This window comes from Miniopterus schreibersii (genome assembly GCF_964146895.1).
Source record: "Miniopterus schreibersii genome assembly, chromosome: 6".
NCBI classification, from domain to species: Eukaryota; Metazoa; Chordata; class Mammalia; order Chiroptera; family Miniopteridae; genus Miniopterus; species Miniopterus schreibersii.
In genome coordinates this window covers 52,137,873-52,163,318 of record NC_138107.1, presented here as the reverse complement: position 1 = coordinate 52,163,318, position 25,446 = coordinate 52,137,873, and the positions used below count along the sequence as shown (strand labels likewise).

Here is a 25,446-nt window from a genome sequence, read left to right as displayed (position 1 = left end):
TCACTTGATATTCTTGGTGTTGGCTTCCACAGGACCAGTGAGAAAATCTTCAGTTCTTTTAGAATGCTTTAGCTAATAACCTATGAAGAGCTATTTGGCTTTTTTATTGTCCTCCTGGACAGCTTTCTTCTTGGTGTGATAATCTGACCTGTCCATTATGGTAGCACTTGGCTATTTAATTACATTTAAATAGACATTTAAAATCCAGTCACATTAGCCACATTTCAAGTACCCAGTGGCCCCATTTGGTTAGGGGCTACTATTTTGGATAGTGCAGATTATAGAACATTTCTACCATTGTAGAAATGTTTTATTGGACAGAACGTGATAAGCCCATAGTAGTACTGCAGCTTGGAGCAGAGCAATTTGAGAGACATCATGTTGCAGAATTTATAAGTCACAATCTACAGTAGCATTCTGTAACATTCTTCCAGCATCTTCTGCTCCTGTGGTGAACAGTGACCAGCATGGGGAGTGAAGCCCACCTTGGAGGCTATTGGGGACTCCTGCCCCTGCACACAAACTCCAGGTGTTATTGGTGGAAGTAGGGTGTCCACTGATGGAAGTGAGGGATCCCTTTCCCCACTGGTTGCTGGGGGTCCAGTTCTTACAATATCTTGAGAAAAAGAATTTTCTAAGACTCACATGCACGGGAGGATGAGTGATTTTTATTTGCATGGAATTATATCCCTGTGTTTCTAAAGTCTCATTTCCCTTAAATCAGTCCTGGAAGAGTTGTAGCTAGGAATTCAGCAGAGCTAGAATCAAAGCCAGCGTCCAGAGTTTCCATTCCGTGGTGTAATTGAGTCCGATACAGCACTAGATTAGTTGCAGTCCATTAGTCCATTGTGTGGGGTCCACATGGCCATGTGCTGCGTGAGCAAATGCAGGGGAGTGCAGCCCCTGCGACAAGAGAGCCAGGAGCCCAGTGCACAAGAGGAAGAGAGAGAACTCCTTTGTTTAGGAGTTTAAATATCTGAAATCTTCCTGTGCTTGTAGTGGCCATGCCTACCCTGGCCAATAACCTGTTCCTAGGTGTGCCTGAGAAGTACCTTCCTTACGTCACCCACACTTTACTGGGCATGACCAATAATATTTGGCCTTCCCTTTGCTCCTTTCATTTAATTAATAACCAGGTTTATTACAACGGTATCACAGGCCGGGTGTCCGCAAGACACTGGAAGTGATTTATTGTATAGCAACAGCCTAGGTAGTGGTGGTAACAGGGACTGAGGTGCTAGCTTCTGTGCAGCAGTGGGCAACTTGATTTTCTGAATGGTATAGGGAGGCCAAGAAAGGCTGGAGCATTTCCAGTTGAAATCAGGTTGCAAAGGGTTGGGCATGGCCCAGATTGGCCCAGAGCATTTGGCATTCCTTGGAAGCTTTGACTTCTCCACCTTGTTGCCAGACTGGTTGGTTAGGTCTTTCCTGAACTGACTGGTTAGGAGGTCTACACTAACTAACCCTGTTGCACCATTGGCACAAGTGACCGCTGGCTGCAGACTGGAACTGATTTAGGATGGCACTGGCAGGGAACACCCATGCCAGCCACCATCTGCCCCTGCACAGCCCAGAGGGGCAGGCGAGACTAGCTTTCTTTCTCTGGGCCAGCCAACGTACACTATCCACTTACCCATGCCCACTCATCGCAGGAAAATCTTTGCCTCTCTGAGAAAGAAGCTGTGAAAGTCCAAGTTCTTTGTTTCTCTTTTACTCTGGCCTCGTCTTGGAACTGGTTATATCCCAGGAGAGAAAATCCCCCCCTTATCACTTAATTGACGGCGGTGTTCGCTCATATGCACCTGCTTGGATTAATTCTTTCATGTTTCAGCTGCTCAGATTTCTGTTTTTATCTTGGCTTGTGCTCAGCTTCTGTGTAGAGCTGACAAATATGACCTCCCTCCGCTGATTTCCTTAAATTTCATTCCCCCCCCCCACACTGTCGGTATTGTCAAGTTTTTTGCAACTTAGAGTCTTTGGATTTCCCACTGGGATCTGCCATCACCTTGACACTTCACCATTGTATGAAAAAAACTAAAATACTCATCATAGGTATCTTCCCCAAAGTTTCAACTTTGTGTCAGGGGCTGCGGTATATGAAACTAGTATAATATTGCAACAGTTTATGTATCTGAAAAACAAACGTACCCAAATCGGGACGGTGGTTTTTACTTTAGGAACAGCTGTGCAAATCCCCAATCTGCTGTAAGGAGAGTGACAGACGGCCAGGGAAGCGCCTCTCGCACAACCGTGGAGCACCCGAGCGGCGGGCGGGGCAGCGCCCTGAAAGCCTCTCGGGGACCCGGGGTGCGCCCCGCCCGGCGCCGCTCGCGGCTCGCTCGGCCCCACCCCCGGCTCCCGCCCGGCCGGCTCGGAACTACGCTTCCCACAAGGCCGCGCGCCCGGGAGGGAAGAGCCGGCGCGGCCGGAAGAGCTCGGGAGGCGGCGGCCGCGGGTGTTTCCTCGGCGGGCTGTCGGGCAACCCCGGAGACCCGGACGGAGAACGCGGCCCCGAGCGGTCCCCGCAGCCCCGGGCGCTGGCCGGCCCCTCCGCCCGCAGACGGGGCGGGGCGGGATGTAGGGCGCGCGGCGCGGAGGCGGCCGGCGCGGCTGCGGGAGCGCGGGGGGCGCGCCGAGGATGGAGAGAGCGATGGAGCAACTCAACCGCCTGACTCGCTCGCTGCGCCGCGCTCGCACCGTGGAGCTGCCCGAAGGTGAGCGGGGCCGCGCGGCTGGGGCCGGGGCCCGGGGGCGGCCGGGGCCGGGGCGAGCTCGGGCCCTGGAGAGGGCGGCGGGAGAACTAACCGAAAGCTGACAAAATGCCCACATTGACTTTCCTGAGCCGGGAGGGGCCGGGCTGGGACCCCCGAGCACCCGTCGCCCCCGCCCAGGCAGGTGGGCGTTTGCGGGAAGGGCTGGGGCAGTGCGGGGGCCGCTGGTGGCAGAAGCACGGGAGACCGAAGTCTGTCCCGACGGACGGCGGGGACCCAGGTTCCGGAAGCTGCGGCTGTGGGCCATCGACCGTCGCCGCTCGCCGGGGTAGAGATGCTCCCCCAATAGTAGTAGTCAGGCTGCAGAGGGGGTGAGCAGTCTTTCTCCTGTTTTTTTGAGAGCGTAGAGCCGTGTTGTATTTTTGACAATAGATAAAGGAGGTGTCAGATGTCCAACTCGTACTCTTAAAATCCTGTCTGCGTGCGTGTTGACACCTCTCTTTAATACGCCCGCCTGCTTGTCTGTTGGTTCTCCAGTCGTCAGGCGTAGGTGGGGCCTCGGGAGCTTCCACCGAGGAGGAAGACGGGACCCCTGCCGTTGAGTTTTAGTTCAGTGTCTCAGGGTTCCTTCAGGACAGGTGAAATGCTAGTCATAAAAGCCGGTTTGTTTGCAGCCTCGTGAATTCAGACGTTTTCGTGGCGGTGGGAGATGGCAGGCGGCCCCAGACGCTTTCGTTTCTGTATGCCCAAGTGAGGGAAGGGTTAGGGATCATGGCTGGTGAGGTTTTTTAAAAAAATGCATTGCATTAGTTTATCTAATTTCATTAAAAAAAACAAACAAACACCTTTATTTGAATTGCTGCTGGAGAGGTGACTGGTAGGATTGGGAAGGAGACCTTGGGAGGGAGTCATCAAAGAAATGCGGGTCTGGGTGGGGGTAATTTCATTGAAAATTTTTTCTCTAGTCTCTACTTAAGATTCAGATTACGGATGACTTGTGGTCAATGTTTCTCAGTAATTTTGTACTTGATAGTTTGTTAGTATGAAGTAGTTGACTGAAAATAATCCTGATTTTAGTCACTAGAATTCCAGCTTCAATTTTTTTCTTTCCAACTTCCACCTTTGAGTTCATTTTTAAGTGTTGCGCTCACTCATTTTCCAGTCATATGGATATAGGTTGATGAAGAAGACTGCATGTGGAGGTTTACTTATTTTTATTTTTTAAAAATATGTTTTCATTGATTTTAGAGACAGGAAGGGAGAGGGATCCCCAACTGGGGATGGAGCCTGTAACCCCGGTAGCACCCCTACCGGGAATACAGCTAGTGACCTCTTGGTTCATGGGTCAGTGCTCAACCCCTGAACCGCACTGGCCCGGCTATGTAGTTTTATTGACACAGGCATTTGTATTGCCTAGTTTAAATCTGAAAGTTTTAAATAAAAATATGATTTAGAATTTGATTAATGTTTCCTAGTTTTAAAAGGAGTAATATATTTTCATTGTAGAAAATTTTGAAACGAAAGAAAAATAAAAAATTTTGTTATTCTGCCACCCCTTAATAAACAATTACTTTCTTTATTTCCTTCCATTATTATTTCTTTCTCTACCAAATTAAGATCATACTGCATATGTAGTCTTTTATTTTGCTTTCAGAAAACACACCCTTTTAAATATATCTTTAAATATGCTTGATGACTTTGTAAGATTTCATAGAATATATGTGAAAAATATAGACTCTAATTTTTGTTTTTATGATAGTTATGAGGTACAGCTTAATACTTTCTAAAGTCTTAATCTGTATCTATAAATGTTTCCTTAGGATTAATATGTAAAAGAAGAATTATAGATCTAATTATATCAACATTTTAAAAATTGTGAGTATCCACCTCTCAACTTACTCTTTGGAAGGTTCCACCAACAATCTGAGAGGCCCTGGAAACTAGAGTAACTAAAAATAAAACTTTTTCCCATGTTAGGCAAAAGTGACATCTTTCTTACATTTGTTTTTCTTTGATTATAGTAAGTTTGTGCTCATTTTGTTCCTTTAATTTATTTTTCTCTCTAAATTCTGATGGATCTTTTTGAACTCTCTGAGATTGGCTCTTTCAAGTGTGTGTGTGTGTGTATGTGACATTTTAATTATAAAAACCCAGATTATCCTGTTTTTATGCATTTTAAAGGATGAATAGAACTTCTGAGATCTCTCTAAATTTTAATAACTAGTCCTATTTATTTTGCTTTGCTAGAATTCATTAATAAGCATCTAATTGGAACACATTCAGGTTGGGAAGTTTTTAAATCAGCTTTTACTCTAAAATTGTTGTGTAGGATTAAACTGCAGATATTTGATTTACTGAATTGAATACTAAGAGAACGTATTTATATCTCCTTGCAATGATGAAAACCTAAGTATTGCCACTAATTAATGGAAGGAGTAGAGGTTGTTGAGTCATCCTTGGCAGGGCTGCCATAGGAATATTCTTATGAGAGAGGAGTGAAGGGAAAGAAGTTACTTTAGGATATGGATTCTCAGTGGACTTTAAAAAGTTGGTTTATATTGTTCGCTTATGTGGAAAAAGTCTTAAACTACTGTGTTACAGTGAATGTAGCTCATATAATAAAATAATAGAACTTGAGCCCATTTTAGCATATATTTGAATGATTAGGATAATTATCAATTAAAAAAAAAATCACTCCCATTTGATGGTTTGAGGAGAAATTGTATATATATAACACAATGAATCTGAGCTCCCTGTTTTTAATTTTTAAAAATTTTTTATTTTTTAAAATATATCCTTATTGAATTCAGAGAGAGGAAAGGAGAGGGGGAGAGAGAGAGAGAGAAACATCAATGATGAGAGAGTCATTGATCGGCTGCCTCCTGCACACCCCCAACTGGGGATTGAGCCCGCAACCCGGGCATGTGCCCTGACCAGGAATCAAGCCCTGATCGCCTGGATCCTAGGTCGACGCTAAGCTGCTGAGTCATGCCTGGCTGAGCAACTCCCTGTTTTTGAAAGTTTTCCTTTTAAGTTGTTGAGTTCTGAAACTTTGTCAGTCAATAAAAATGGCCAACATATCTGATAAAGTGAGAGATAAAACTTTCCTTATCACTGAAAACTTAAATTATATATCTAGTACCCGAAGTGTCTTTGTGAGAGTAGAGAAGGAAGCACTTGAGTTATATTCTGTTCTTAGTATAGTATTTACTGGATAGTCTCTTTCTAGTATCATAATTGTGGTTATATTTACTTCCTCATACCTTTTAATGTATGTGAGCTATATTTTTTAAGGTTAGATTTGACTTAAAAAATAAGATCTACATCTAAATTTTAGCTAAATAAACACCCTATAAATAAAACCCATGTGAACCTTATGATACTTACTTATGCTCACTTAAAATTATGTCCTTATTGATTTATAACTTTCAATTCACAAATGAGGTATTTCTTGTTTATGACTTTGCTGATTATGGAGTTAGTTAATTGAAATTGTCATGGTTTAGAAATTCAGATTTTTATTTGGTGTGTGTTATATCAGATATAAAGAATGTTAGTCAAAGCAAAAATGAATTAATGGGACTATATCAAACTAAAAAGCTTCCTCACAGCAAAAGAAACCACCAGCAAAACAAAAAGGCAGCCAACTGAATGGAAGAAGATATCTGCAGACACCAACTCCCACAGGGGGTTAATACCCCAAATATATAAAGAACTCGTACAACACAACACCAACCCCCCCCCCAACAAACAAAACCAAACAAAAACCCAGTTGAAAAAAAAAAATGGGCAGAGGACCTGAACAAACTCTTTCCCCAAGAAGACATACAAATGGCCAATAGATATATGAAAAGATGTTCAACTTAACTAGCTGTTAGGGATGGAAATAAAAATTTCAGTGAGATACCACCTCACACCTGTTAGAATGGCTGTTACCAACAGGAAAAGTAATAACAAGTGTTGGAAAGGTTGTGGAGAAAAATGAACCCTCATTACCTACTGGTGGGAGTGTAAACTGGTACAGCCACTATGGAGAACAGTATGGAGGTTCCTCAAAAAATTAAGAATAGAGTTACCATATGACCCAGAAACCCCTCTTCTGGGTATCTATCTGAAAAATTTGAAAACATTTATTTGCAAAGATATATGCGCCCCTATGTTCATTGCAGCATTGTTCACAGTGGCCAAGACATGGAGACAACCAAAGTGTCCCCAAATAGATGGTTGAATGAAGAAGATGTACATACATACATATAATGGAATACTACTCAAACATAAGAAAAGATGAAGTACTGCCATTTGTGACAACATGGTTTGATCTTGAGAATGTCGTGCTAAGTGAAATAAGTCAGAAAAAGTCAAGAACCATATGATCCTACTCCTATGTGGGATATGAAACAAAGCAAGGAATGAGCAAGCAAGAGAAACAAAGAGAAACTCACGACACAGACAACAGTGTGGTAGTTAGCAGAGGGAAGGATAGTGGGAGGTAGTAGAGGGTAAAGCGGGTCAAATATATGGTGACAGAAGATTTGATTTTGGGTGGTAAACACATAATGCACTATACAGATGAGGTATCATAGAATTGTACACTTGAAACCTATATAATTTTATTAACCAATGTCACCCAATAAATTTAATTTAAAAAATCAAGAGAGAAAAATGTTACCGTGCCCAGAGAGGCTTAGTGCGGTGTTTTTCAATTCCTGGTGGTGACTCACTGGTAGTTAATGAGAACAATTTAGTAGTTAGTCATCATTAAAGAAAATATTACAGTGTCTTGCACATACCAAGAGTACACTTTGTATTTTAGACCTTTGGTTACTGTCTGTAGTGTATACTGGGTACACTGTAAGATTTTTATTATGGGGACTTTGGAATCAGCCAGGTTTGAATTCTAGCCATTTAATGCCACTGTCATCTAGCTTGTTACTGTAGTTGAGTGCTTCTGTTTTCTCATTTGTAAAATGGGGATAATGATAGTACCTATATCGTGAGGTGGTTGTAAGGATAAAAGAAACAATCCATGTAAAGTGTTTAGAACAGTGCCTTTAAGATAATAGCTTAAAACATGTTGGTGTTAATTAATAGGATTCTTTGGTATTTTATTTTTATAGTGAAAGAGTTATTGCATCTGCATGTTGAACTTGTGAATGTTGATTGGAGTGAATTTTTTTCATGTGCATACTCCCAAATAGTAAAATAATGAACAAAAATTTCCTTCTCTCCTCTAAATACTTCAATATATATTCCTAAATATATATATTATGTTTCTTTAACATAATTGCAATACCATTATTAGACCTAACACAATTAACAGTTTTTTTATCATCATCAAATACCCAGGCTATAATTAGTTTTCCCTTCTCAAAAATATCCTCTTACAGTTGGTGTGTCAGTATCCAAAGTCTATACATTACATTTGGTTGATTCATCTCTTAACTTTCCTTTAATGATAACAATTTCCCTCCTTTTTAGTTTTTTTAAAACTTTTTATTTTTAACCAATTTTAGACTTACAGAAAAGTTGCATAAATAGTGCAGTGTTTCCATAAGCCCTTTACCTAACTTCCCCTAATGTTCATATCTTCTACAGCCGTAGTACAGCTATCAAAACTAAGGGATTAACATGGGTGTAATACTATTAACTACATTATAGACTTTATTAGAATTTCACAAGTTTTCCCACTAATGTCCTTTTTCTGTTTGAGGATCCAGTCCAGGATACCATATTGCATTTAGTTGTCATGTTTCCGTAGCCTTCCCCAAACTAATTCCTCAATCTCCCCTTGTCTTTAATGGCCTTGAGATTTTTAAGAGTACTGTTTAGATGTTTTGAGGAATTCCTCTAAATTTGGGTTTGTCTGATGTTTTCTCTTGATTAAGTTTATGCATTTTTGGCAAGAATATTACAAAGGAGATGTTGCCCTTCTTGGTGGATCATATTAGGGGCTGTATGACATCAATGTGTATTACTTTGGGTGATGTTACTACCCTTTGTCACTTGATTAGGTGCTATCTGTTGGGTTCTCCACTACAAGTTTACTATTTTTCCTCTGTAACTAATGATTATTTTGGGAGATACTTTGATACTATACAACCGTTCTCTTTCTCCTCAGACTTTAACTCATTAATGTTAGCTTTGGTATTAACTTTTTAGGGGCTAAATGGGAATTGTCAGGGTTACTTCTTTGTAAATAACTTATTAAAAAACATAAACCTCTAAAATGCATTGAACTGAGAAATGACCAATAGTAATAAATAAAAATAAATTCAAACACTAGCTGAAACGTACATAAGTATAACATGGCATCATAGATGTTGTTGACTTAAACCTTTTCTTTTGGATCATTTGTATGAATTTATTCTGTAAAAGATATAAATGAAGATGTGAATAGTTAAAAGTAATAAGTAAAAGTAAGACTTTAATGCTGTTTCATAAAAGCTTCTAAAATACTTCCTTTTGTTATAGTATTGGCAAGAAGCAAGAACTATGTATATTTAATGTTTTTAAAATTATTTACCATATATAGCTTTAATACCCATATATTCTTATAAATTCCCACAAAGTACATATAAGTATGATAAAACATGAAATTGATGAACACCTCTTTGAAACTAAAAGAAATTTTAGTTGTTAAAGGTACAGAAAATATTAGGGCTCTAATTTTTCCCTCAGATGTAGAAGCTAAGCAGTTTTATGGTGATGTAGAGGGGATGAGCATTAGAGGGGATAAAAAATTCTGCATTATTGCAAATTTTGCAATACCTCTGGTATTCTGCACTATCCTTAACCTTCTTTCACCTCTTCTCACTTTTTGTGTGGAGTTAAGAAAATTTAAAATAGTCTTAAGGATCACCCTTTGAATAAAGTAGGAGATAAATGAATTTTCTTTTTTTTTACTCAGATAATGAAACTGCAGTTTATACATTAATGCCAATGGTTATGGCTGATCAACACAGGTGAGTTCCTATTTCACAAATTTCTATGTTTTGAGAAGTATAAGTTTATCTCAATGTTGTGTACATACACCCCCCCCCCCCCCCCCCCCGCACACCCATGCATATGTACAGACAGTTTGGACACAGATGTTGTCCTGGGGCAAGTTATTTAACCTGTTATAATTTTCTGTCTGTGAATTAAGAAACAAGATTTTCTAACATCCTATGGTAAGAGATTTTCTAAATGAATAATCAGATATTGAGTCAGGTGTTTGGTGGGTCTTATAAGATACAGTTATCTGACTGTGGGATGAGGGGTTTACGCTTACAGCAGATAGCTCTGCTGTGGTTAGCCATTGGGTAGTTTGGTGTAATAAGAAGAAAGTGAAGAGAAACTAAATTTTGAAACAAGTCTTTTGCTTTAAATTTCCTGTCTGATATAATTAAAACATGTTTTTTGTCTCTGATTTTTCTTATTTGGCCAAAATTAATATAGATGGACTCAACTTTCTGCAGAGGAGCAGCCATCCCTATTCTCTTTGTTTTTCTAGAATCTAGGAGAGCTTATGGCTACTTAGGTGTCCTCAGAGCAGGTCACACAGAGCACAGACAAAGAAACCTTCAGCACTAGTTTATTGGTCAGGGCAGTTGGGTTTTGGGTGATACTTTCCTGGCTGCTGTGCATGCTTAAATAACTGCCCGTTTTTTGGTTTATGTGCAACAGAACCTTTGAAATAATTGGTAAACGTAACTAAAGAGCTATTAAGTTTAGCTATTTGTTTTTTAAAACTATTTTTTAACATATCAACTCTTAATATTCTTTTGCATAGGTCTGTTTCTGAACTACTATCAAATTCAAAGTTTGATGTTAATTATGCATTTGGACGAGTGAAAAGAAGCTTGCTTCACATTGCAGCAAAGTAAGATTAAAACTATTTTGGATTAAACTCTGGTCTAGAGTAATGATCAATATAGTAGTAGGCTTTGAATCAGTGTTGGCCCACAGTATTTATGGAGAGAAATGAGAACAGACAGCTGAGTGGATCTTTATATGTTAAGGACATATTGTGCTATGCTTATATTCTTGATCTAAATAGTCAACCTTGGGATTGGACTCAAGTCTCCTGTCTACTGTCTTAGCTTTTTCTAGATCAGAGTAGGCTAGGCATGGGGATTGTCTTTCCTGGATGTTCTTCAGAGATACATCATTCATTGAAATTTTTCTTTTATCCAACCTATATGAGATTTTATATGCTAACTGCACATGGTCATTGGCTTTATACAGGGGTGGGCAAATTAGTTATATAGTTGTGAGTATGTGAAACAGTTTATTCTTGTGTTATTATTTATAAATTATTGTATTATTTTCCATATGAACAACTATATACCTACTTTTGCCCCACCCTGTGTTTTAAAGTAGAGGATATTTATTATTTGTGATAGAAGTCAGATTTTAAGTTAATATGGACCTCAAAAATAATGTGTTCAATAGAGTTTTTTTTTTCTTTAATTAAGCTATGTCAGCTTGGCTGTTTGTTGAATGTATCCGATCTGTTTTTAATATTGTTTTAGTTGTGGATCTGTGGAATGCTTGGTTCTGCTGTTAAAGAAGGGAGCAAATCCTAACTATCAAGATATTTCAGGCTGTACACCACTTCATTTGGCAGCTAGAAATGGGTAAATCTTTTGTTTCCTTAAGTAGATTAAGTCGTATTATTATTCAAGTAATTCTACCTTTATTTGATTTTTTTTTCCCCATTCAGTGTTGGTCTTGGGAAGAGGGTCTTAGGTCATTATATTCAATTTTTAAGTAACTATCACATTTAATAATTTATGAAATTGTTTAATGATTTTTTTCTTGAAAATATATTTGTTGAAGTTCATTTGTACTTGTATCATAATGATATCTTATTTTCTGAAAAGGATAATTTTCACCTTTTTTGTTTTGGTGTCCTTTTTCCTGCTAATCTTTTGCCACATTTTATTCCATGGTGTATTTTCCAAATTGCTCATTCAGTTAATTTTATTTATGGAATTAAATACAGAGTAAATATTATTATTTTTATTCATTGATTTTAGAGTGAGAGAGAGAGAGAGAGGGAGAGAAACATCAATATATTGTTCCATTTGTTTATGCATTCATTGGTATGTGCCCTGACTAGAGATTGAACCCACAGCCTTGGTGTATCTGGTAAATGCTCTAACCAACTGAGCTAACTGGCCAGGGCCAGACTAAATATTATTAAGTCCAGTTTATTCATAGTAATTAAGAATGAGCTGTATTAGAGTAAGCTTTCTTCTTTTTTATTTTTAAGGATGAAAGTTTTTTTGTTTTTAAAAAAATACTTTTATTGATTCTTAGAGAGAGAGGAAAGGAGAGGGGGAGAGAGAGAAATGTCCATGTGAGCGACAAACATTGATTGGCTGCCTCCTGCATGAGCCTGGTGCATGGATGACGCCCATCCAACTGAGCCACACCAGCCAGCGCATAGAGGAAGCTTTCTCAGTAAGGGTAGATTACTCCTTTTAGTGCCAAAACTGCTTTTCATTTTAGCTATGATAAAATGTTTCCTCAATAAATAATGTGCTTGCTAGCCCCCCTTTTAATTTTTTTTAGTAAATCATATGTTTCCCATTATGAAAGTAGTATTTCCAAAATGTGAATCTTTTTTTGCCTTTTCTTGATTACTCTGGTCATCATTATGAACATCATTATGTTATTGTGTGCTGTTTTTAAATCCTACTATACTTTTTATGGGCTTCTCCTTTTCTGTCAAAAGTTTTAGATATCACATCTCTATGTCTGTCTCTACCACTATTTTTTACTTCTTAAAATTCTCTTGGAGTGAGAAACCAGACAGAAATGGTTGGAATTATGTTCAAAATGAAAATAAGCAGTTTTTGATTCTGAGTTGGAGGACCTTATTAACATTTTTCTGATGCTATAAAACTTCTTTATGAAAGCATATTTCCATGTGTCTCTTCTTTTGATCACTCTTGAACATATTTTTGTTTTCTGTTTTGAACTGGGATTTTAGTTAGGGATGTGGGGCTAAAATTGTCTGCTGCATCAAATCTGAGACAAATTTTTGCATAAAGGATTAAAGTGAAACCAAAAAGTCAAGAACCTTAGTGATGTCTAGGTTGGACTGGGGAAGGCATAGTCCTTTGACCCTATCCGGTCTTCCCTGTTTCCTGATTTAACATATGAACTAGTATAGGTAATAGCTTGCTGATTAAACAGTTGTTTTTGGCCACATTAGATATGTTGTAAGGTGTCACACCCAAAAATCATAGAATAAATTTTAGCAATTGATTTCCTTGCTGAATTCATCTCAGATCTAGATACCTTACCCGTAATGCTGGTAGGATAGTGACAAAGCTCTTTGAAAAAGTTGCATATAGGAAAATATCTCAGTACTCAGTTTCAACAATTGTAAATGAAGAGGCACACAGCAGGCCTAAAATGTTTACTGACAATGTAGTAGGAAGACAGTCATTTAGGAGACTGTTACCCCCCCATCTTTGTTGAGGTATAATTGGCAAATAGTAAGATATTTAAAGTATACATTGCAGTGATTTGACAGATCTATACATTATGAAAGGATTCCTCCCATCTAGTTAATTAACACCATCACCCCACAACTCATATATTTATCTTTCTATGGGGGAGTTGAGAACATTTAACTTGGAAACAATTACATTTTAAAGATGAAGAAATATAAGAGGTACTGCGTGATTCACATGGCAAGTCAGTGAGGAGGAAAGGAATCAGAGGAGTTCATAACCCTAATGTAACATCAGTTTGCTTTTTAGTATTTATTGAATGGGTGCCTTGTACAACTTAGAGGTGCTCAATAAATGTTTGCTAAGCAACTTGAATACTTGTTACTTCCTGTAGCTTCTTACGTTTTCAGAAATAGCCTTTTAAATTTCTTTATGAGTTCATATTTGTATATAGACTGAAGCATAAGTAATAGGGTTTTTTTTTCCCCTTTTGCTGGTCCATCTGGTTTTTGGGGTTAGTTTTTTGTTTTGTTTCCTCAGCTATCATTGTCAAGTGGCCTGCTTTAGCATTTCTCTCTTTACCCATTAGTGCTGGGTGCATTAGTACTGAATTGCCCTCCTTTCTAGCAGAAGACTCATTAAGCTGCCACAGAGCATTTGGATGACAGGTCCCTGTCATTTGGCTTACCATAAGCTTCCTATAATTGTTGCAATATTGGAGCAGGAAAATAGTTGCTTCCTGCACAGGAGGATCCAGCATTGCTCACAATTGTATGAGAATATTAAAAGGGAAAGCGTCAAAATTATTGTGTGTATCCTTAGGCTTCATATTGGTCAGATTTGAAACATAATTTTTTTCTTTATTTTTTTGGGCTAGATTGTGAGCTCATAAAGGGCAGAGCCCATGTATTAGTTAATATTTTAGTTTCAATTTTTAGCAAAATAGGTGCTCATTTAGTGGGTTGTTTTGACTTATCTCAGGTTCTGGAAAATAGCAGTGATTATTGTTAAGTAAGAAAAAGAGGATATATTTCTCTCGTATTGCCCTGTACCTTTTGCAGTTCATTGTTGAGAGGAAGAATGTCATGGATTGCTATTTTTCTTGAATGGCCCCTGCCCTAAACACTTCTTGGGGAATATTTCATTGGCCCCTTTCCACCTAAGTATTTATTTTGGCAATAGGCCAATAACCCAGGAGAGGCCCCTGAATAGGTTTTATAAATTCAGCAATTATGGGTACAGACACATACACACACGCACACATATTTTAAACAGTGTATTTGTTTTACTAGGACCCTCTGTTCTGTTGTCTTATGATTATTGAAGATTTATTTTCGAAGGTTTTCATAACCATTAGATGAAGGAATTTTGTAAATGTTTGAACTTGTAAGTTTACTTAGAGCGTTATTTTCTTCTGTTTTTTTAATTGTTCTGATTTTAATGATATTTAACTTGATTTCAGATACAAAAATCAAAGCAAGAAAAAGAATTTGTTCTTTTCTTATAAAAGATTTATTCATCCAACAAAATTTTTAGCTGTTGACTTATAAGATTAATAATTAATAATCAATAAAGTTTTATTGAGTTTTATAGAGAATGCCTAGCTATGCTAAGTACTGAGTTAAAGAAATATGATATAATCCATGGCATGAAGAAATTTATGGTCTAATTGAGTAAATAATGATATATATACATATATACTGTATGTACTAAATATTCTTTTTTTTTTTTTTAAATATATCTTTATTGATTTCAGAGAGAGGAAAGGCGAGGGAGAGAGAGAGATAGAAACATCAATGATGAGAGAGTCATTGATCAAGCCCGCAACCCGGGCATGTGCCCTGACCGGGAATTGAACCCCGATTGCCTGGATCCTAGGTTGACGCTCAGCCGCTGAGCCATGCCCGGCTGAGCTGTACTAAATATTCTATATGACATATATATGTAGATACTGTACTCATATTATTAATATATATACATAATACATATACTGTACTACATAACATACTACACATAATATACTGTCACACATACACTGTTGTGTATTTTTAATGTATATAATTATTTACTCAACTAGATAATAAACTTTTATGCCATGGATTATATTTCCTTAATCAAAGCATATATGTAAAATCAGTATTATATACACATACATGTATATCACTTTGTTCCCAAAGCATGAATTTTCAATTTCATTATTTAATGAAAGGGGGACAATGAGATGAATACTGAATAGTGACTAGTAATAGATTAGGCTAAAAGGAAACATTGTGAGTAAAATAAAATGGGTAGGCAGTTCAAAAGGGGGCAAAGGACTTGAAGAGGCATTTCTCCAAAGAAGATACACAAAAAGCCACTAAGCACATGAAAAGGTGCTCAATATCACTAATCCACACTCACTAGTATGGCTATCAAAAAAACAACAAAACAGAAATTAACAAGTGTTGGTGCGGATGTGGAGAAATTGGAACTCTTGTGCTCTGTCTGTGGAAATGTAAAATGGTACAGGTGCTCTGAAAAAACAGTTTGGTGGTTCCTCAAAAAATTAAAAATAGAATTACCATATGTTTCAACAATATCACTTCTGGGTATATACCCAATAAAATTGAAAGCAGGATCTTGAAGAAATATTTCTATACTCATGTTCATAGCTATTCACAATAGCTAAAACGAAAGCAACCTGAGTATCCATTGACAGATGAATGGATAAGCAAAATGTGGTATATACATATATTGGAATATTATTCAGCCTTAAAACGGAAGGAAATTCTGATATATGCTAAAGCATGGATAAATCTAGACGACATTATGCCAAGTGAAATTAGGACAGTCAAAAAGATAAACAACTGTGTGATTCCACTTTCATGAGGTACTTAAATAAGCCCGAATTGTAGGCACAGAAAGTAGCATGGTGGCTGTGAGGGGCCAGGGGGAGAGGGAATAGGGAGTTACTCTTTAATGGATTTCAGTTTTGCAATATAAAAAGAGTTCTTAAGATAGATGGTGGTGATCGTTGCACAATATGAATGTATTTAATACCTCTGAACTGTACACTTAAAAGTAGTTAAGATGCTGTATTTTATGTTATGTGTATTTTACAACAGTAAAAATAATTAAAAAAAATGAAGTGAGTAGGGGGATGCATATGCATGCATTTTACTAATTTTGTGCTTATGTTTTTATAATTCACCTTAGTATTAACTTTTAAACATTTTGCAGTCAAGAATGTAGGATACAACATTGAGACATCCTTCTGCTATATTCATTCCCTTTCCATTAGACTTACATTATCTTGCTAATGAAGATCACTATTTCAACATTCAGTCAGCACACTAGAAATTGCTCAGCATTTTGAATGATGAATTTGTCCCAGTGACATAAAAATTTATTGTACTTTCTTTATCCTATTATCTTTCAGTCATAGAAACAACTTTGTGTATTATTTCAATACACAAAGTGTTTATTTAAATATCGAAGATATGTATTGATATGTGCCATCAACTAATGTTGAGTGTAGTTAATATTTTGTCCAGAATAGTTGCTATTTGTTTATTTTTCTAGTATCAGCTATCTGTGACTGTCTCTCTTTCTTTTCAGGCAGAAGAAATGCATGAGTAAATTATTAGAATACAGTGCCGATGTCAACATTTGCAATAATGAAGGCCTTACAGCAGTAAGTGCTAAGAATTTCATGAGATTCTTAAAATACTTGTTAGAAAATAATAGTAAAGGTGATAGTAATGCAATGTGTTAGTACAAGTGTTTCTGTAAGTTACTTCTTTGTAATAAGAAGATGCAGAATGATTTGAGATGCAGTTCTCAGCTGTGTTTACTAGTAGGGGATATGGTTCAGTCTTTCTCCTTTTTCTCCTGTGTAAGTTTATGAGTTTGCATTTGTTTTGAAGTCTTATACCCCTAGCTTTTGTGATTGACTTTCAAGGGACTTTTTAGGAGCACCTTTGCTAAGGCGTGTTAGGAGTGCATTGTAGAAGAGTTGTTTTTCATTACGCCCTGTTAAATTCTTTTCATATGAGCATTGTAGGAAAATTGGGTTGTTAGGCAGAAAGGGAAAAAAAGGTAACAAAGGGAATGATCACTCACCTGAATTCCCTGTGCTCAGAGATCATCACTGTTCATATTTTGGCCTATATTCTTTCAGAAGAATATTTTTTGTTTTACTTAAACTAATATTTTTGTTCATTTTGCCATGTCACTTTTTTCCCCTCTCAAAAATAAGTTGTTATATTTTTGATCCACATTGATATTACAAGTAGATTGTATGGGATAGTTCTGAAGAGATTGTTGAAACAAAAAATTTTAATCAAATTGTTATTACTTAATGAAGCATTTTTCGTTTTAGAAGTAGAGATTAAATTGAATTTTGTGATTTTTGAGAAATTGTTTTGAAGTTCATGACAGAAGATAAGTTTTATTTATTTTTTACATTGTACCTTCCTATATGTGAGGTCATGGATGGATTAATTAACTGAATGGTCGGAATCCTTTCATAATACATATCAAATCATTGCATTGTATACATTAAATAAATTTTAAAATATATATATATGTCTTTTTTTTTTTTTTTAAATATATCTTTATTGATTTCAGAGAGAGGAAAGGAGAGGGAGAGAGAGAGCTAGAAACGTCAATGATGAGTCATTGATCGGCTGCAGCCTGCAACCCGGGCATGTGCCCTGACCGGGAATCGAACCCTGATCGCCTGGATCCTAGGTCCATGCTTAACCGCTGAGCCACGCCCGGCCGGGCTAAAAAATATATATATATATCTTTATTGATTTCAGAGAGAGGAAAGGAGAGAGAGAGATAGAAACATCAATGATGAGAGAGTCATTGATCGGCTGCCTCCTGCAGCCCCCCTTGCTGGGGATTGAGCCCGCAACCCCGGCATGTGCCCTGACTGGAAATTGAACCCCGACTGCCTGGATCCTAGGTCGACTCTCAACCATTTAGCCACACCTGGCCGGGCATAATTTTATTTGCCAATTATATTTCAATAATGCTAAAATAATTTTTTTTTACCTTCCTTTGGTAGTATTTATAGATTTTGAATCTTTTAATTTGTGAATAAAGAAGAATATTGAGTATTTACTTACCATGCCAGGTTTTAAGACCTTTCTGATTTAAGATTTTTTTGGCAGGAGGGGGGATTTGGGAGGCACAACATAAAAAAAAAAACAGCTTCCCTAAGATTTGAATTTTTCTGTGAATGACTTACCAAATGACTTAAGAATAAGCTCAATCATGATTATATGGAATCCACAATTTCTGTGATAAGTTCAGATGTTGTTATATATTAACAGTATAATACCATCTACTCTGTAAAGGAGAACTGTTTTGAATATTGACAGGTTGCTTAAGGATATGCTAGCTAGCACAGGGCTATAGAACTATGGAACTGACAGATCTATCCTTAGGGCACTATTTAGCATAGGCAAGATAATATGTCCAGTATTAACATAATTGTTTAATCACATAAGCTTTTATCTGCTAATTTCCTCCCCTTCTGAACTTTAAGGGAGGTGGAGTAGAAAAATTTTAAAAATCAATTTTTATTTAAAATTATTCATGTGGATATTTAAAGAGTCCTTTGATTATATAAGGATTATTATAGAAAAACCGTCTCTACTTTCTTTCTGCCTGGGATCAACCTCGTTGCTCTCTCCTGTGGCCCTGATTGGTGTGGTGTGCCTCCTTTTCTTGGGTACTATTCTCGCCACCAAGCACAGTCCTGCCTTGTCCCAGACCACCATGGTGAAATTAATTCAACAGTCGTGCTCATTGACCCCATCAGCTAAAGGAAGCTGGGATGGTGAAAATGTGCTGCCACAGAATTGAGTAGTTGTCACCAAACATGTTGGGGGGTAAGCCAAGCGCTCATGAGATGGAAGTAACCTTCAGTTAGGAAGCCAGGAGCCCAAAAGGAGAGAATCATTGTCTGCATGCTTTCTAGGCTAGTCATCCTCACAAGACTCTTCATGTTTCTTCATTTGTTCTTTCAACAGGGATTTCTTGAATACCTACTCTATACTAGGTAGGCACTTTGCTGGTGTGGGGATAGAGTAGTGAATATCACTGACTCTGTCCTTGTCAAACAAGAAAGTCAACAGACATTGGCGACACATTGTAATGAATGTCAATGTAGGAGAAGAGCTGTGGAAGTCATAGCAAGGTTATCAGGCATCAGAGGAGGCATCCCAGGAAGTAGCAATGTGAGCTGGGGCCAGAGACAAATAGAAATTAGAGTGTTAAAAAGTGGTGGTTGGGGTGGGAGTGGGAGTGGGGAAGAGTTCTAGCTCTGTGAAATAAATTGATAAAGGCTTGGAAATGAAAGAGAGCAGTGAGCTTGACTGGTATTCAGATACCTCTGGGGCTTCATGAATACTTCCAAAGGCCTGTGGCATGTATGGTTAAGGGGATCACTTTACAGATCTTCAGGTTCTATATGTGCTCTTTCTCAAGATGATCTGCTCAAGAACATCCTGTGGTAGAGAGCCAGCCCTTCCCACCTTAACCTTCAAATCACTCTTCCACCACTTTGTACATTTTTTATGCACCCATCCTGAATATTGCCAAGACACATTGTCAAGTTTGGGGTGAGGATAGGATCAAACAAAAAAACAACCCAAATATTGGTGTCTGCAAAGGCTCCATCATTCAGCACCCTTAGTGTTTATAGACTTTTTCCTGCCTTATATGTGTTGTTAGGGGTGAGGTATTTAGACTTCAGTTACTTTGTTCTGAATTCAGCACAATTATAAAAGTGATGCAGTAGGAGTGATGGAATATTTGCAAGGTTTGTTGCCAATACCATCCCCAACTACTGTCAAAGAATTCATTGCCTCTAAGGGAAGGTTCTGTGAGAAGCAAAAGAATGTCAGTAAGAAATACTGAAGTCAATGGTGACTTATTTCACCCAGGTGGCAAAGTCAGGGTGACTTTTATCTATCTATCTATCTATCTATCTATCTATCTATCTATCTATCTATCTATCTATCTATCTATATTCATATTTTATCTATCTCAGGAAATGGAGGAAATGGGCAGTGACTGCTAATGGGTATGGGTTTTCTTGGGGAAATGAAAGTATTCTAAAATTGATGGTGGTGGTGATTGCACAACTCTGAATATATTAAAAATCTATAGGTTGTATACTTTAAATAGGTGAATTGTATGGCATGTAAATTGTGCTTCAAATAAATATACATATACCTTATGACACCCTTGTCCCTCCCAAAATAAAATATTCTCTTGATTTTCCAATCTCCAAAATTCTCATTCCATAGTCAACTTCTCTCAGCTATTTTTAATGGATTTAAAAATTTTGTTTCCCTAAATCTGGATAACATACTAATATTGTTACCTTTTGATTCTTTCAGTTTTATGCATCACCTATTGACTTTCTGGAAGATAAGATTATTGCTCTCTTTTTCAGCCCCTCTTCCATATCCCATCATGTAAAAGCATATTTCCCTGATACCCTTACAATATAGTCATAATTTCAGTTACATCATTGTGCAGTGTTTTAATTTTTGACTGAATAAAAACTATTCATAGGCTAAGTTGTTTTCTATATTAACTTTTCTTTCTTAAAAAGCATTTTATTTTTCATGTAGTTAATAATCACATTAAAAAAAATGAGATAATTGTAGATTCATATGCACTTGCAAGAAATGATAGAGAAAAATCCCCTGTATATTTTGCCCAGTTTCTCAGTGGTCACATTTTATGGAACCATAATATAATACACTATCACAACCAGGATATTGACATTGATACAGTCTTATTCATGTCCTGTTTTACTTGTTTACTTGTACCCAGTTTTACCTGTGTGTGTGTATGTATATTAAGGTCTGTACAGTTTGATTGCCTGTGTAGGTCCATGGTTCCACTACTGCAGTCAGTATTCTGAACATTTCTAGTTCCACCAAGATGTCTTGTGTTGCTCTTTTTTTATAACTACATCTTTCTTCCCATTAACCCCATGCCTAACCCTTGGCAACCACTAATCTGTTTTCCTTTTCTGAAATTTTGAATATTATATTAAATGGAATCATAATATGTGGAACCTTTTGGGATTGGCTTTTGTATGCTCATCATATTCCCTGGAGATTTAGGTTTCTGTGTGTACGAATAGTTTGTTCTTTCATATTACTGACTAGCATTCCTTGGTGTAGATGTACCACTGTTTAACTACTCACCTGTTGCAGGACATCTGGGTCATTTCCTGTTTGGGGCTATTGCGAATAAAGCTGCTATAAACATAAGACATTAGTGTACAGGTTTTTTGTGCAAACATAAATTTTCATTTCTCTAGAATTAATGCACAGGCATGCAGTTGCTGGGTTGTATGGCAGTTTCATGTTTAGTTTTCAAATGTACTGCCTAACTTTTTCAGAGTGGCTGTTGCATTTTGCAACCCCACAGGAGTCTAGTTTTTCGGCATCCTCACTAGCATTTGGTATTGTTAGTGTGCTTTTTATTTTAGCCATTATGATAGGTGTATAGTTATATCTCTTGTGGTTTTAGTTTGCATTTCCTAATTGCTAATGTTGTTGAACATCTTTTCATGTGCTTTTTAACCATTTGTTCATCCTCTTATGTGGAACAATAGTTCATGTCATTTGTCCCATTTTCTAATTGGATTTTCTATTTTTTTTTTTCTCGATTGATTTTTAGAGACGGAGGAGAGAGAGTGAGGGAGGGAGAGAGGGAAGGAGGGAGAGACAATGCTTTGTTGTTGCACTTATGCATTCATTGGTTGATTCTTGTATGTGCCTGACCTGGGATAGAATATGCAACCCTGGAGTATCGAGTTGGTGTTCTAACCAACTGATGTAAAGAATATGACATCTACTGTGTTAGTTACTTTTTAACTTATATTTGCTTCTGGGGAAGGAAAAATATTCAGTGCCTTTTTTCTAGGGATAAACTATTCAGAGTCCAGGATCATCTAACAAGCACAGTATTTGGTGATCTTAAGTCTAAACTTAATGAAGTGCTTGATTTTGAAATACATGGTGGTGTAACCTACATCTTGATGCATATTTTTCCCCATATAAAAATACAGGAAAAAAATAGGCTTAAATTTTAATTTTAGTCTTTAGAGTGTATTTTATCCTCACAATTGGGAAGTAATATCATTATTTATCTGCTGTTTTTATATGACACACTCTTGCATAAATGTTAAGTAACTAAATGGCTACACAGATACACTGGCTGGCTGTGAATGGGCGGACAGAACTACTTCATGACCTCGTACAGCACGTCAGTGACGTCGATGTTGAGGACGCAATGGGGCAGACAGCGCTGCATGTGGCCTGCCAGAATGGTCACAAGACGGTAAATTCAGCTGTGAGAACTTTATGTTACATGTGCTTATTTTTGAAAACTGAATTTGTGGAAAGTTTTTCACTGTGCATAATTGGAAACATAAAGCATCAAAACAAAATCTTGTTAAAACATTTTCTGCATTATACAGACCTTTGATTAATGTATTTTATGTGGAAAAAAGGAATAGAAAATAGTGCTTTTAATTCTGTTTAAAACATTTGTCATTTGGATTTCAACTTTATTTCTGATTCATAGATTTTTTTAAATAGCTGAATATATTAAAATTTTAAATGTAGTATGTTCACATTTAATTTTAGCAATTATGTTTCGTTCTCGGTTTTATCAACTATTTCATTTTTTCTTTTAGTTTTTACTACTAAGACTCAGTTATTAGGATTAGATAGTAAAGTGAATACTGACAGTGCTTAAATAGTTCAACTTGGGTTATCATATTTGTTTACTGTCTTGGAATATTATGCAAACACTAGAATGACAGTTTTTTTTTCTGACTTTAGATTTCTAAAATCATGCATTTGTTTTATAGCAATACTTTTTTGTTATTCCTGTGTACAAGCATTTGGCTTTTAAAATTGCTAATGGTTTTCTTTCTCATTAGGAAATTTTGCTGCCTTCTATAAAGGTGGTTAACTTAAGATTATAGATGAATTTCTGCTTTGCTGTAATTTTCTGGTTACTTTCAGGTTTTTGCCCCACATGTGCTATTATCGATAATAGAATGTTATTTACTTCCTAACCATAACAATAACAACAACAAAGACCAACCCAAAACAAAAAATCACCACCAATAACTACAAAGATAAACGATTTGTTTGTTTATATTTATTTTTTTGGTATACTGTTTGAATCTTCTCTTTTTTGGAAGAATTCTTAGTGGAATCCTGGGTTTCCATCTCTGCAAACACTTTCTTCCTAACCTGTGTTCAGGATGTAGGATCCTGCATGTTCAGAGGCTTTCAGTATGACCTCATTTCACAGAATATTTCACTTCTTTAAAATAGTGAGGCCAAGGTTGACATTATCTTATATTCAATAAGAGTTTGATAAAAGGAGGGATGTAGGACTGTTTTTTTTCTTACCTGGAATTTTTTGTGAACATCATTGTTTGTTTTAATTTTTTTGTCTTTTATCATCTGAAAACTAACCCAGTGTTTTCAAGGAGTATTCCTTCTCATTAGTTTTTACTTCCTCAGAGTCTGGACTATTAAATTTAAAAAATATTCTGTATGATAAAAAAACTATCTGAAATGTTCTACTCTTGAGTGGCCCGGGTTTTTAAGTGACTCTTGCATATTAGAGAATGAGTCCTGCTGGTAGCCCTCACAGGGCAGAGCAGCATCTACTTTAATAAAAACACTGTCTGTTGTAACAGATACGTGGAGTGTCGTGTTCTAAGATTACAAACCCTACCTGTTGCCCAGAAACTTGTGTAGGAAAAAACTGGGATTCAGATTAGAAATGATCTACAAAAGCTAATTTTAGCTGCCTTGAATCAGTGAAGAGGCAAGAATTACATAGAAAATCTTGTTTCAAAACATATGCATTACAGACTGCATTAGAAATTTAGAATTGCCCTCTGAAGTTATTGAAAGGTAGTTAGTATAAGTATAATATATTCCATATGGTTCACAACCTAAAGCAGGTGTGGTAAAGTAAGGGAAAATTCCTCATAGCCAAATGCCTTTGAAGAATTGTATTCTCAGAAGATTTATAGGGAGCCTGACTTCACTGTGGTGATGAGTTTTACAGGGTGAGATTTTGCAGATATAGTAGAGGAGGAAGTGTACAAAAAACCATCCTGACTTGTGGTTGATTGTATTAGTGAGTGAGATTCCATTCTGTCATAGTTGATCAGTTATGATTATCTGCAAGGATCATATACAGAATGTTTAAAACTGTTTTCTGAATCATTGAATTTATCTTTAATCCTTCTTCAATTAGGGCAAGAAGGAATCTTGAAAAATTAGTCTATCTTCTAGCCTGTGTTGACAGTTGTGCTAATATTACCTGTGTCTCATAATCACTCACATATTTCTGGTCCGTGTTCAAAGTTCAGTAGATAAGCATATCCTTTTATCTTGAGTTGGATATGATTTATTGGGTTATGAGATCTGATAAGTTATTACAGGTTAGGGATTATTGATTTTTTTTAACCTTTTGTATATCTTTCCATAAGGTGGATACTGAGTCTAAAATGCTTTTCAGGTATCATAGTGACTTATTTTAGTGGCAAGTGAAAATAGCCTTTTCAATGTCTTAAAGTAGCCAGTTCTTATGTAAAGTCATTAAAAGGTATTCAAAACTGGTGTCCATGTAGACATAGGTTTCAAGATTTCAGTTTATGTTTAAGGTTAAAAGCTTGCATGTTGATTATGTATTTTTATAAAATGAAATATAAAACTTTAGAGGGGGAAAGAAACTTTTAAAACATTTTAAAAAGCATATCATTTCTTTTCAAATTAAGGAAACAGATATGATAAAGAAATACTCCAAGTTCCAATCTGATCTCATTTTAGGGTAAATCTCAAAGGGGCATGATATGATTTTGAATAACTGGCTATGAGCTCCTAAGCTTTGTAGAATTTGTAATTGAATACTATATTTTTGCTGTAATGACAAGAAATGCCTTTCAGATTTACATTATTTTTTTAAAGTTAAAAGATTTGGTGTATTCATTTTTGTCATAACTGAGAAATTAATAATCTTTGCTATGATTTCATATAATGCCTCTGTTTCATTAGCAGTAAACCAAGGTAAAGGTCTCATCATCCTCTTGCTGGAAGGAAGTGGTTTGGGTAGTTGAAGAGTACATTCCGGTCTTTTATTTGTCCTTGGAACATAATAGCACTGTGATTTCAAACTACTTGTATTCCTATTTATAAGTGATGAGGTCAAAGAAATGATCATAACAGTTCCTG

General features: G+C 36.8%; 1 protein-coding gene across 4 annotated transcripts in view; it reads left to right on the top strand.

The window, feature by feature from the left end:
- The first annotated feature begins 2,546 nt into the window (after positions 1 to 2,546).
- Positions 2,547 to 25,446, top strand: part of HACE1 (HECT domain and ankyrin repeat containing E3 ubiquitin protein ligase 1) — an 87,391-nt gene continuing 64,491 nt past the window's right edge. For 2 of the 4 annotated variants that reach the window (XM_081140247.1, XM_081140248.1), the window contains exons 1-6: positions 2,548 to 2,714; positions 9,619 to 9,673; positions 10,483 to 10,572; positions 11,225 to 11,329; positions 16,757 to 16,832; positions 22,388 to 22,519. In XM_081140247.1, coding sequence (XP_080996373.1) covers positions 2,639 to 2,714; positions 9,619 to 9,673; positions 10,483 to 10,572; positions 11,225 to 11,329; positions 16,757 to 16,832; positions 22,388 to 22,519 — 534 coding nt within the window. In that variant the 5' untranslated portion in view covers positions 2,548 to 2,638. Of the gene's footprint in view, positions 2,715 to 9,618; positions 9,674 to 10,482; positions 10,573 to 11,224; positions 11,330 to 16,756; positions 16,833 to 22,387; positions 22,520 to 25,446 lie in introns of all 4 variants that reach the window. The other 2 variants (XM_081140246.1, XM_081140249.1) reach the window with 2 other exon arrangements.